Here is a 12668-nt window from a genome sequence, read left to right as displayed (position 1 = left end):
TCCGGCCTCGGCACCCGCGAGCTTATGCGGTGGAGCCTCCACTCCCGGCCTCGGCATCGAAAGATGCGCTGGCCAAGCCCGTATCCCGCTATTCGTGTCACCAGGGCGCTGCCGTTCCTTCGCGGAGATGATAAGGCGCGAGGATCGCTCTACACCCGGGCCAACATGACGGAGGTAGACTCTGCCGAATCCCGTCAATTCTTCGAAGTACTCGGGCAACCCAGCATGATTGTGATGGTCGGCTTTCGAGGATCTCTCTTGCGGGCGCAGCTGCGGTGGTAAAGCCTTGAGTGACACTGATCATTATGAGAACCGTCCAACTCGAAAATCGACGATACCTCAAGGCCATGAGACTTGATCGTGTCTTCGTCGCTCATCATCTTGGACCACAGTATCTTTCAATGAATATTTCTGATACCCTCTGCATCAAATGCAACAAATTGTGCTGTCTTCATGTTGCTATGAGACGATAGCCTCTGGGAAGCTCCACCCACTACCGAATCCCCATCCCATTTATTATCATTAAACGTTATCATCATCCTTCCCATCCGTCCCCTTGGTAACGGACCCTGCCTCCGCCTCTTGGGCATGCAGAACTCTCCGCTGATCCTCTTTGTGCGTCAGATAGGTGAGTCCGGTGGTCCAGACGATCAGAGCAATGGAGCTGGCGATCATGGCCCACATGCCCCTCTGCAACTCGCTTGTTAGCCTGGCCTCATGACATGTGACTTTTGACACCTGCGGGCGGGAAATTGACTTACGGTGAACCACGGCGCCATCGATGCGCCGTAGAAAACGATGCTCCACCACGCGTTGATTGCGTTGCTACCCAGGTTCATACCGGCGAGCACCACGCCGCGGAAGACGCCTTCCTCGTATCTCATCGCGTCGTTGCACCACGCGAAAAAGGTCGCTTGGCAGGCGTACACGGCACCAGCCCAGTAGTAGGCCCCGAAGACTACGGATGTTGAGTGAGCACTGGTGGGGTCCTTGGCGGCGACGAGGATCATGATTGAGGTTACGACGCCCGTGAGGCCGATGAAGTAGGCGACGAGGTATCGCTTTCCTCCCAGGAAATCGGTGAGCGTTGCCCAAAAGAGGGTTGACACAATGCCAACGGCCGGTACACCCGTGGGATAGTTGTTGAGTTGAGGAATGGTGTACTTGTTCGTCGGGTGGCTCTTCATGTACAGTCCCAGAAGCGAGTTGGTGCTGAAGGACTCCGTCTCTCCGGCGATGATCCAAAGCATAACGAATCCCCACCAGTACCACGACGTGAGCACCTTCTTGGCGAAGCGGAAGGTGAGTGGCGACTTCTCCTGGATCTCGGGCACGCGCGACGCCGCCAGCTTGCGCTCTTCCTCGGTGAGATAGAACGCCTTAGTCGTGTGCGGCGTGTCGGGGAAGAAGATGAAGCCGTAGATGGCGACGGGGATGGTCATCAGGCCGTCGATGATGAAAAGCCAGCGCCATCCGCTCAGTCCGTGGAGGCCGTCCATGCTGCTGTGGATGCCGGTCTGGATGAAGCCGCCGAAGAAGGTTCCCGCGAGACCGGACGCGGTAAAGATGCCGCTTCGCTTGCCGAGCTCGCGCTCTGTGTACCATGCGCCGAGGATGTAGTGCGTGCCGACGAAGGTTGATGCTTCGGCGACTCCCTGGAAGAATCTGATAGCCATGATGGCCTTGGGGCTGTGCACACTGGCGGTGCACATGGTCAAGCCGCCCCAGATGATCATCATGAGCGGGAACCAGAACCGCGGTTTCACATAGTGAAGAGAGAGGTTGGAGGGAATTTGGCCAATGACATAGCTGTGCAGATGTCAGTAATAGCTCTGAGCAGTTGGGCGATGTTGACAACATACCCTACTGTGAAGCAGGTGTTGATCTGGTTGAGCTGGTCGCCAACGAAGCCGAGCTCTTCTTTCATACCAGAGACGTAGGCATTGTTCAGGTTTGTTCGGTCAAGCTGAGCTATTGTAAGAAACTAATTCCTCAAGTTGAAGATGTGTGAGACTTACGTAGTTGACCAGGTAGCTCAGACAACAGAATGTAAGAATGAAGAAGTCAATCTACGATCCAATCAGCGGGCATGTTACGATCTGCAATCAACACAGGAGCTCACCTTCTGGATGAGCTTGCGTTCGCCGGGCTGGTATTCGACATGCAAATACTGGCGAATCTTATCGAGGGCCATCCTGACGACCTTCCAGAGTCTCTGATCTCAGAGACCAATTACGAAGAAGTTTGGAGTCGGAAAACCAGGCATTCCTTTCACTCAAGAGGTTGCAGCAATACCGAAGAAACAGTCTCGGCTTCTTATGAGCTCACCGAGTCACGTCGCCTTTCCCACTATCAGAGCTCCCTTGACCGGGCCCTGGACTTATCGTTGTCGCGATGATAGGGTCAAGATAAGGCAGCAAAACCAAGCGATAGGGGGGGCCAGGGTCTTGCTGTGGTGGCCCAACAATTACAACTAGGAACAGCTTTTGCTGAATTCGTAACGTATGCCCCGGCAGTATTATCGGCGGGAGCAATACCGTTTAGACGACTGTCAACGGCCTTTTCTTGCGCTGTTCACGGCGTCTTATCGCCTGTCCGCGTCGGAGGTTATTCTGATTGCCGACCGTGTCGGCTCCGTCGCAAAGCGTTGTGATTCGGCCAATCTGCGGCACTGTGAAGGCTTCCAAGACTCGTTATCACTGACTGCTCCCATCAGGGTGCGATCGTCTCAACACCAACCAGAAAGGAGCAATAAGCTTACCTCCCGGCTCTCGGGGTCCCTGTCCGAGGCGGCCCTTGAAGTTGTTGCGCCTCTCGATGTGTGAAGCTCAATCACGCCTGATACGCGGTGCAGCCAACTCTCAAATTTCTCAGCCCTGTGACCAGTTTGACGCGCGGTTGAGGGGCGATTGAGGCTGGCGATTATTTCAGGACAGAGTTTGGAGTCATCGGCGCTCGGCGATATCAATCGTGAATTGAGTTGAGAGAATTAGGGCTAGTCGGAATCGCTAGACGCGTCCCACTTTGCGCTCGATACAGCGCGTCTCTGTTTGTGCTTCGTACGTTGAAGAGACAATATTCTCTTAACAATCTTGTATGCCGCGAGAAACATCTTGACCACGTCCCTTTTAAGACATCGCAAGATGCGGGGATACTCGCTGGACGATCCCTTGTCGGCTCGGGGTATTCATCCGGTGCACTAACGACGCCTAAATCTTTCCCGCCCGTGGTGTCTGTTTGTCTCTTCCCTGTAGCGCCAAGGTACGTCATTGACTCAGCCATTCGCGGCAAGAAAACCAACGGACGCCGCCGTCCGTATTTGGCGCGCTTCTTCAACGAAATCATCTTTGACGGCATCTTTGACGGTTGTGAACCGGCCGAGGGACGGCTTGGGACTCATCTTTAGCGCGACCAGCTCCGCAGTCTTCTGCGCCCAGACACCTGTATCGGCCTGCATTTGCCCACGGGGTTTCATGCATCATACGAGTCTCCGCATCTCCATCGTTCCTGTGATCGATAAATATGCAGCTTTATCACTGCCGGGACTGGATAACGATACCCCGGCAGCTTGGAAGCAACAGACAAGAAGGGACGGGTGCCCAGAGCTGAGTTTCCCGGGCCGCCGTCTTATCTTGCCGAGACACCCACCCTCAGCGATTGACCCCAAATCGTGAAATGGATCCCCTGCCCCCCCTCACAGTCTCCGCGGCGCCGTTCTAGCACTGTTAGCTCGCGCTCTAGTCGTTTCCCCTCGCAAGATGCACGATCTCGGACGATGCGTCCCGAGTCCATCACCGATGACCGGTGCTGTATTGCGCAATGAGGAGGATTCTTATGCCCCCGGTAGCCGCGCGTGCTTGTATTTAACAACTTTGACGTGTCTCGGTGCGCGCGTTGAAGAATCTCTCTTATCGTGAACTGCCTTGCACACTCGAACTTGCGCGCCGCGATACGGAAAATCGTTCCCGAATTTATTACGACATCATGGGCAGTCTTAAAACGGAAGGTTCCGCTCCCTGGGAGTTGGCCGGTGCCAAGAAGCGCGAGGCCCTCGCCTCATCGATCCCCTCAGAATGGCGCATCCCGCAGAACCTGCTCCCTCCAGAATCCCAGGAGGACGTCACGGGTTGGCCTGAAGCCTCTGGCTGGTTCACCCCGAAAGAGCTCGCCATCACTGACCTCAACGCCGCCGAGCTGCTCCCGAAGCTTGCCTCTGGAGAGCTCAAGTCTATTGACGTCACCAAGGCTTTTTGTAAGCGCGCTGCGGCGGCGCATCAACTGGTAAGTCTGAGATTGCGCGAGTTGACATAGAATCTACTGGCGCTGACAATCGCTTTCAAGACAAACTGCCTCTCTGAAACATGCTTTGACCGCGCCTTCGCAACGGCACAGGCTCTCGATGAGCACCTGGAGCGCACCAGCAAGCCAGTAGGACCTTTCCACGGATTGCCGATCTCGCTCAAGGACAACTTCAACCTGAAGGGTTTGGACGCCACAGTAGGAATCGCCTCGCATGTGGGTAGCCCGGCCGAATACGATGCTGCGCTGGCGACACTGTTGGAAGAGGCTGGTGCCGTGTTCTACGTCAAGACGAACGTTCCTACCGCGATGATGATTGCCGAGTCGGTCAATAATGTGTTTGGAAGAACAGTCAACCCGAGGAACAGGAATCTCACCAGTGGTGGAAGTTCGGGTGGAGAGTCGGCTCTGATCGTGATGAAGGGCAGCCCTTGGGGCATTGGCACTGATATTGGTTCGTCCGCACCCATGAATCCGCCGATTTCTTCTTCATAGCTAATTAGGAGCTGACAGGCGGCTCCCTGCGCATTCCGGCCGCGTGCACCGGCATTTTCACCCTCCGCCCCTCATTCGGCCGCTTCCCCACTCTCGGCTGCCGATCCGGCATGGGCGGCCAAGAGGCAGTCCAGTCCGTCAACGGCCCGATGACTCGAACCATCACCGACCTCGAGCTCTACAGCCAGACCGTCGTCAACCGCCAAACATGGCAATATGATCCTCGATGTGTTCCCATCGCGTGGAGGGACGTCGAACTCCCCAGCAAGCTTAAGATTGCTGTCATGTGGAACGACGGCATGGTCAGGCCGACTCCTCCCGTCGCACGCGCCCTCCGCGAGACCGTCGAGAAGCTCAAGGCGGCGGGCCACGAGATCATTGAGTGGGATCCGAAGGACCAGAAGGAGGGACTGAGCCTGCTCGACCGCATGTTCGTCGCGGACGGCGGTATTTCCATCAAGAAGGAGTTGGACAAGACGGAAGAACCGTGGAGGCCTGAGATGGCGGCTTACTCCAAGGCAAAGGAGCTCGGCACATACGACATGTGGCAGCTGCACCTGCAGAGGACGGCGTTCCAGAAGAGGTACCTCGATCGGTGGGTTGCGGCGGGTATTGATGCCATTCTGTGCCCAACAACGCCGTTTACAAGTGTCAAGAACGGCACTTTCAAGCATGGTGAGTTGTGCCCTTTAACCAGAAGTGAGGAAAAGGTGCTAATGATGATGCAGTGGGATATACCGGTGTCTACAACGTCCTCGATTATTCTTGCGTGTCTTTCCCTACTGGTTTGTCTGCGGACAAGAGTGTGGACGCACCCAGCTCGGCAGAGACGCCTTTGGGGCCAGTCTGCGAAGCAGTTCATGCAGAATGTGAGTGTCAAAACAAAACAGCCCCATCTATCATCGCTAACTGCTGTCTCAGACGACCCGAATGACGTTCATGGAATGCCCATTAGCTTACAACTTGTTGCTAGACGTCTAGAGGAAGAGAAGGCGATCGCCATGGTTAAACAAGTACTAGAAGTCATTTGAACCGAGTCAACAGACAAATAGAATAATATGTTTCGGCAATTGCCAACTTTGAGATGGTTTTGCCACATTTAGATAATGATTTGTGACTATGACAAGAGTGAAGGAACGTTTCAATAGCGGAAGCACCATACACTGAAGACCAACACTTCGGTGTTAGACCAAGGCTTGTTGGCGCAGTCAATTGAAAATGTCCCAGTGATAGACCAATGAGCATGCGACTGTTTCTTAAACAGCCGCGTAATGACTGGAAGTGAGCTACTGTCGCAACCACCGTTTCAAGAAATAGGTAATTGATTATTATGCCGTCTCCAGCTGAATAAATTAACAGCAGACCGGTTGTAAAGTAGCAGTACAGAAGGCAACTAATTCTGGTGTTGACACTCTACCTAATATATCACAAAATCGAAATGGTGAGATTGGAAAACAAGTTGGCACGCGCGTCCTCTCTCGTGTACGCGAGGTATGAAACATGGAACCATGTTAAGCAAAGCTGGGAGCTGTTAGCCTTCCGTGTGTACTGGTTGAGTGCTTTGGTGTATGTCTTGTCTCCTGGCAAATGACAATTATCGTTATATTTTTTTGTACATGTGACCTGTGGGTGATCTCTCACGATGAACTAAATTTGGAGGACCTTGATTTCAATTGGTAAGAGTTTTAATGCGACGACAAATGTAGACCTTGTGTAAGAAAGTGGACACTCATTTGCCTACACAGGAGCCGACTTTGGGTATGTCTGGCAATTGTATCTCAATCGCATCAAATTGATCTCGACAGATTGAATTCAGTCTTGGCGTGAAGCAATATGTTTGCGGTCGCAAAATTGTTGTTGGGTCCTCCACGCCTGTGAAACGATGAAAGGCACGGCAAGACAGTCTGGAAATAGCCATTGAGGGCCATTCGTCACTTCAAATCCTGTTTTCTCTGCTACTTCTCTCGCAAATGATCCAGCGAACCGGGGGTCATGCGGCCAAGACGATTGATGCATCTGGCCAAGACCCTTGGCGATCACATCCCGCCAGCCAAGAATCTTGGCCGCCCTTGGCTGGACTGCCATGTTCAACCCACAATACAGGATGCGGACCTAAATTGAACGTCGTTTGAATGTTTCTCTTGTCTGTCTAGAACACGTCGCGCTTTTTTAGCGTTGGAACAAGTGAATGTGAATTTTCTGAGTCGCTGGCTCCAAACATGATGATAGGACGAGCAATAAGAACGGATCAGCAGTTGAAAATGGGTGGGGATGTTCACTATTTAGTGCCGTCAGTGCTATGATGGACAAGCTTCCTGAGTCGGTGACGGCGAAGCGCCGACATGGCATGATCCTCAGGCCCTCGCTTCTATCCCATCTCAGTTTCCTTTCTGGTATGATCGGCCGTTCCCGAACTGCTAAAAACATCGCTCAAGTGGACCTACGCCGGCTGTGCTTTCACTTCTGGCCTGTCCCCTCATCTGACTAGGATCGTTGATGGCCGAGGTTCATCCCATTTTACCACTCGCCAATTGCAGCCCACATTGTTGACACGTTCAACATTTAATCCACTCTTCCAAATTGCAAGTTACTGTTCTATTCAACGCATTCTTTGCCTGCGAAAACAAGCCATCAGTGAAGACTAAAGGTTGCGCTGGCAAGACACAAACCCAGGCTACAACATCCACACAAACGGGGCATATCCGAGCAATTCGTTGCCTCGGCATCTCGTCGCTATTCCCGGCTCCGCGCCGGGAGCTACCGCGATTAACTTTAAGGAGCTTTTGACGGGAACACTGAAAAAATAACCTTGAATCAAGCGCACTGATAACGGACATCGCCGCAGAACCCCAATACTCCGCCTGTTTGTGTATATCTTATATGTAATCCATGCCGATGATTCGACCGCTGGTCCCTGGCTCCCTGCCCCTGGATATTACCCCATGGCACCTACCATTTTTGAGATGAACCGCCGCAATGAGCCTTCCTAACTTGCTTAGCGGAAAGCGTGGAACCACAACATAAACGCCCAATTGCTCCTCTTCCCGTGCTCCCGTCTCTTCTCTTCGCCCACATGCCGACATCACAAGATGCATCGCTACCCACCCCACTGATTTGCTTGGTTGCTTGTCCCATGCATGCTACCCACCGTGCGTCCGCACCTCCTCGTCCTGGCTGGACTTTCCGAAGCTTTTCTTGAATAAACTCATGCTTGGCCCATATGTCTTGCATGAGGGTACCCTTGATTCGTCTCCTTCCAAAACAAGCTTAGATTGCATCGGCCCTACGATTCTCAACGGCTGAGAAGCTGCACCATGATGATTTTCAACGTGGATTCACCTCCTTGACGTGGCAATGCCTCCGGTACGCCTTATCTGCGCCCATGTTCGTGAACGGCTGTTGAGAATGCCAAGAATGGGGAACATCGAGTATATATAGCGAAGAAGTGTTCGCTCAACATCAGGTTCTTGTCTTGTCTCTCCAGCCACCGCTCGACACTCCAGTCCATCGATCAACATGGTTGCCAAAGCCCTCTCCGTCGCCCTCCTGGCTGGTGCCGCCTCGGCCACCTGCCCCCTCTCGGTCCAGATCTCCAACTCTGATGCCCACGTTGTCAGCGTCGCTGTCACCAACACCGGCTCCGAGACTCTCCAGGTCTTCAAGGGCAACACGGTCTTCAGCGACCATGCCACCAAGGATCTCCTTGTGACCGATGCCGGTATGTTTACACCTCCAATCCGGCGATGGGCAGAGCTACACCCAGAACATGGACTAACTTGACGCAGAGGGCAACGCTCTTCCCTTCCAGGGTATCTACGTCAACTACAAGCGCCAGGGCCTTGACGCCAGCGCTTTCCAGAAGATCGATGCTGGCGAGACTGTCACCGTCTCCGTCAACGCCGCCAAGAGCTACAAGCTCGAGGGCATCGACGAGGCCAAGATCACCGCCATTCAGGGCTTCCGCTACGCCACTGGCGCCGAGGCGCCTACCGACTTCAAGAGCCTCGCTTCTTGCGACGATGTCACCTCCGGCGAGGTCGCGGTCACTCCCGACCAGGCCGTTGTCGCCGAGCAGCACATCTCCCGCCGCAACAGCCCCACCCGCTCCCGAGTTGAGAAGCGCTCCATCACCTACTCCTCCTGCTCGGCCTCTCAGACTTCCGCTCTGAAGACCAGCGTCAGCAACGCCATCTCCATGGCCAAGGCCGCCTCCACCGCTGCTGGCACCTCTTCCTACTACTACACCACCTGGTTCAAGTCCACCTCCGTCGTGTCCAAGGTGCAGACCATCTACAACGACGTTGCCGGCGTCCAGACCACCTCCCCGAAGATCTCCTGCACGGACACCTACAGCGACTGCACCGACGGCTCCGCCCTGCTGTACACCGTCCCCGACGACAACGTCATCGTCCCCTGCCCCAACAACGGCTTCTGGGGCTTCCCCGAGCTTGCTTCTCAGTGCTCCGGCGACGACTACGACCGCGCCGGCAGCATCCTCCATGAGATGACCCACTTGTACGGCACCGGCGACTACGGCTACGGCTACGTCGCTGCCCAGGCTCTGTCTGCTACCAGGGCTGCCGCCAACGCCGACACCTACGAGATGTACGCTGAGAGCGTCCGCCTCGGTGGCTGCACCGTCGGCTAAGTCTTGACGACTTACGAATTTTACGAGATCAGAAGGGGTGTGGTGACCGGATGGGAGGCGCGAGGTTGACGGTACTTGTGTGACTCGCTGAAGGGCTCATCTGGGTGGATTCATGTAGTTAATTTTGTTCTCGCCTTCAGTTACATACTTTGAGAAACAATGGAGCATTTGATGACTATATTTCCGACCTTCCGATTGGTTTCCTAGGTGCATGTTACACAGGCGACAAATCAGGCCGCGTGCCAAGTGAATGGCTTCATGTGTCCACTCCAGATTACCAATGAGATATCGATTCGTGGAGCTTCGTTGCCCGACCCATATATCGCTCACAGCCTGCTTAGACTCGAGCCTGATTACTTTTGCAACTTTCTCCGCACAAGAACATAACTCGGTAGTATTTCCTACCTCCTCAGAAGTATTCCGGACAAGATGGCTTCGGTCACTAAGCTTTGCGAGTATTGCTCGCTGATCGACTTTAGCTACCTTCGCAACCCTACTGCAGCGGAAATTGACTCTCTCAACGCGGGCGAAAGGCCTACTGAGGATCGATTTCCCCTCAAGTTTGGCCAGCCTATCGACGGCGACCCGAGTTGGACCCTGGGTCGCACGAGCCGAATCCGTGCCTCGGCGGCCACCTGTGTCTTTTGCGAAGCTGCCAAAGAGGTTCTTGATCAGTACAATGATGAGCTCAGGAAGTTGGCCGGTGTTGGCTTGACGGATCCCTTGTGCTATGCTACATGTGACATTGCCGGGGCCTTACAACCTCCGAAGGGCACTGCTTGGGAAGGAGCTCAGCCCGGAGAGGCGAATCCGGAGTTTATCATGAGACGTTTGGCGATTTACTTCATTCCGTTCGACGATAACACCAAAAACGGACTAAATCCTGGACGTGTGGGTTTCAAGGAGGCATCTTGGAAGCGGATATTTCACTGCTTTCAGACGTATGATGCCGCAATATCGCAGGATTCCTTCAACGTGAAAGCCTTCTTTGGAGGCACCCATGATCCAGGCGATATCCTCTTTGTGGGGAGAAAGAGACCATCTAAGGTGGACATGCGTCTTCCGATTCAATGGCTTAAACATTGCAAGGAAAACCACGCCTCATCGTGTGGTTTTGCAAGAGCGGAAGATCAAGACGAAGATCAAGACGGAAACCAAGGCATAGCTGGAGGCTCCAGGTCAGTGCGTCATGTTACTGCACTGGCTTTCAGTAAAGACTGACATGAAATCGAAGGCATCCAGTTCCTGGACATATGCCTGGATATATGCCTGTGTTTCGTCTCATAGATGTCGAAACGATGGCAATTGTGGAACGCACAGACGTACTACTCAAAGATCTGAACTACCTGACTTTGAGCTACGTTTGGGGTAAAACCCCCCAGAAAGAGATGTTATTCGAGGCGAATCGGAACAAGCTTCAAAAAGAGAACTCACTCAAAGGCCGCCTCTCTCGGACCATCGAAGATGCCTGCACATTCACGAAAGACATGGGGACTCGATACATATGGGTAGATGCTCTCTGTATTGTTCAGGATAGCGATGCAGACAAAGCAGTGCAGATCGGAAAGATGGCGGACACATACGTGAATGCCTTGCTCAACATCATTGCTGCCAGCGGCAAAGACTCTCACGCCGGTTTGCCTGGTATTTCAACTGACCGGAACCGGTTGCAGAAGGAGATCACCATAAGAACATCGAAATCCGAGGAAGGGATATGCCTGTTATCCACGCTGAGCCATACATCAAGCCGATTTTCAAACTTTACCTCGGACACGACATGGTCTTCCAGGGGTTGGACATTGCAAGAACGAGCCGTCTCAAGAAGGAGCATCACGTTTCTTGACGAGCAAATCACCTGGGCCTGTTGCGAGTCACACTGGAGTGAGGAGACCAACTCAGAGGCATCCGCTGTTGTCTCATGGTTCAACTTGTCAGGTTCCGAATCCTATCTCAATTCGGCGTACAGAGACCGGTACGCACCTGAGATGGATGGCGATCAGATGTGGCACAAACTGCATCGTCTCGCGCGTGATTATTCGAACAGAGAGCTCACTGGGGAAGGTGATGCCTACGATGCCTTCTCAGCTATTATTCAACAGGCACAGGAGATGTCCGGAGAGCAATTCTTATGGGGCCTTCCGACCTCAAGATTCGAACTCGGCTTGTGCTGGGAACCAAACTTGGAGGGGGTGAGAAGGCGTTCAGCCCTTACTACTCTCCCGACGACATCTCTTAAGAAAAAGGTCTCATTCCCCAGTTGGAGTTGGATCGGCTGGAAAGGCCCTATTGGGCTGACGATTGAAGATCGCCATGTTGAAGCCGGGTAAGCTCTGCCAGGAAACCCAATGGTTAACATCACTGACCATACAAAGGCTGGATCCCGTGATTTCTTGCTACATTCTGAGACGCGAACCATTGAGACTAGTTCAAGTCCGCCTCTCGTTCTTGGATAATCCTAAAAACCCACCTGTCGCAAGAGGAAGCTCTGCAGTTTTCCTCGATGTGGTCAAGGATCACTATCCTGCTTTGACGACTGAAGTACTCGATAGAACACCGGAAGATCAGATTCTATTGTTCTGGGCCGACTCGGCGCGTTTTCGAGTGACGGGGCCCATCAAGTCAGACCTCTGGCAGCCTGGCTGGAACCCGCTTGAGAGAAACCAGCACGCATACTATGTCCAGCACATAATTGACTCTGATGGCAAAAAAGTAGGCGAAACTGGCCGATGCAAAGAAAACTTTGCTGCTGGTGCAAGCAAGAGCGGAGAGTACGAATTTGTAGTTATCGCAGAAAACACGGCACCTCCAGATTTCGAGAAGAAACAAGTTGCATTGCAAGTTGCACGCAGATCCGATGGAGTTGCATACCGCATCAACATTGCCGAGATCAGTCAGGTTGGGTGGGAGAACGCAACCGTGACTCATGGGTTGATTGCACTGGCAAGCGAGGAGGGAGTGGCGTAGAAACATAGGGAGCCTGGACCACACGAGTGAGAATATTGACTCTGGTGGAGGATTGCAACGCGCATCGCTTTTGATTTGATTCGTGGTGCGGGATGATGGTCAGAGAAAATCCAATTTACGCCGGCATCGCCGAGAACGGGATAGGAGAAAGTGCATGAGTGAAACGATCGCTGCCATTGTTTTCGAAATTCGTCAAGGCTCTCTCTCGACCTATTGCTGCTCAGTCATAATGTTCTATTCCTCTTTCAGGATGCCTCGGCCA

The 12668-nt window shown here is 53.3% G+C and overlaps 4 protein-coding genes across 4 annotated transcripts; 3 read left to right on the top strand and 1 right to left on the bottom strand.

Moving 5' to 3' along the window:
* Window positions 1-522: 522 nt before the first annotated feature.
* On the bottom strand, window positions 523-2194 carry liz1-0 (Pantothenate transporter liz1; the record flags this gene model as incomplete). Its single annotated transcript, XM_036643043.1, has 5 exons — window positions 523-690; window positions 762-1809; window positions 1863-1966; window positions 2019-2069; window positions 2123-2194. 5 exons carry the CDS (start codon window positions 2192-2194, stop codon window positions 523-525), a joined length of 1443 nt encoding a protein of 480 aa, XP_036491685.1.
* A 1790-nt stretch (window positions 2195-3984) lies between these two features.
* On the top strand, window positions 3985-5825 carry amdS-1 (Acetamidase; the record flags this gene model as incomplete). Its single annotated transcript, XM_036643042.1, has 5 exons — window positions 3985-4281; window positions 4342-4753; window positions 4813-5469; window positions 5523-5663; window positions 5716-5825. 5 exons carry the CDS (start codon window positions 3985-3987, stop codon window positions 5823-5825), a joined length of 1617 nt encoding a protein of 538 aa, XP_036492033.1.
* A 2485-nt stretch (window positions 5826-8310) lies between these two features.
* Window positions 8311-9442, top strand: CGCS363_v011192 (Neutral protease 2-like protein; the record flags this gene model as incomplete). Its single annotated transcript, XM_036643041.1, has 2 exons — window positions 8311-8512; window positions 8580-9442. 2 exons carry the CDS (start codon window positions 8311-8313, stop codon window positions 9440-9442), a joined length of 1065 nt encoding a protein of 354 aa, XP_036492177.1.
* A 429-nt stretch (window positions 9443-9871) lies between these two features.
* On the top strand, window positions 9872-12406 carry CGCS363_v011191 (uncharacterized protein; the record flags this gene model as incomplete). Its single annotated transcript, XM_036643040.1, has 3 exons — window positions 9872-10620; window positions 10677-11765; window positions 11815-12406. The coding sequence occupies 3 exons, from the start codon at window positions 9872-9874 to the stop codon at window positions 12404-12406; spliced, it is 2430 nt and encodes an 809-aa protein (XP_036491682.1).
* Between the last annotated feature and the right edge of the window lie 262 nt (window positions 12407-12668).

Source organism: Colletotrichum siamense (genome assembly GCF_013390195.1).
Source record: "Colletotrichum siamense strain Cg363 chromosome Unknown KSG_Cg363_contig07, whole genome shotgun sequence".
Classification (NCBI taxonomy): domain Eukaryota; kingdom Fungi; phylum Ascomycota; class Sordariomycetes; order Glomerellales; family Glomerellaceae; genus Colletotrichum; species Colletotrichum siamense.
Note: the sequence above shows the minus strand (reverse complement) of the source record. Positions and strands in the feature narration are given on the sequence as shown.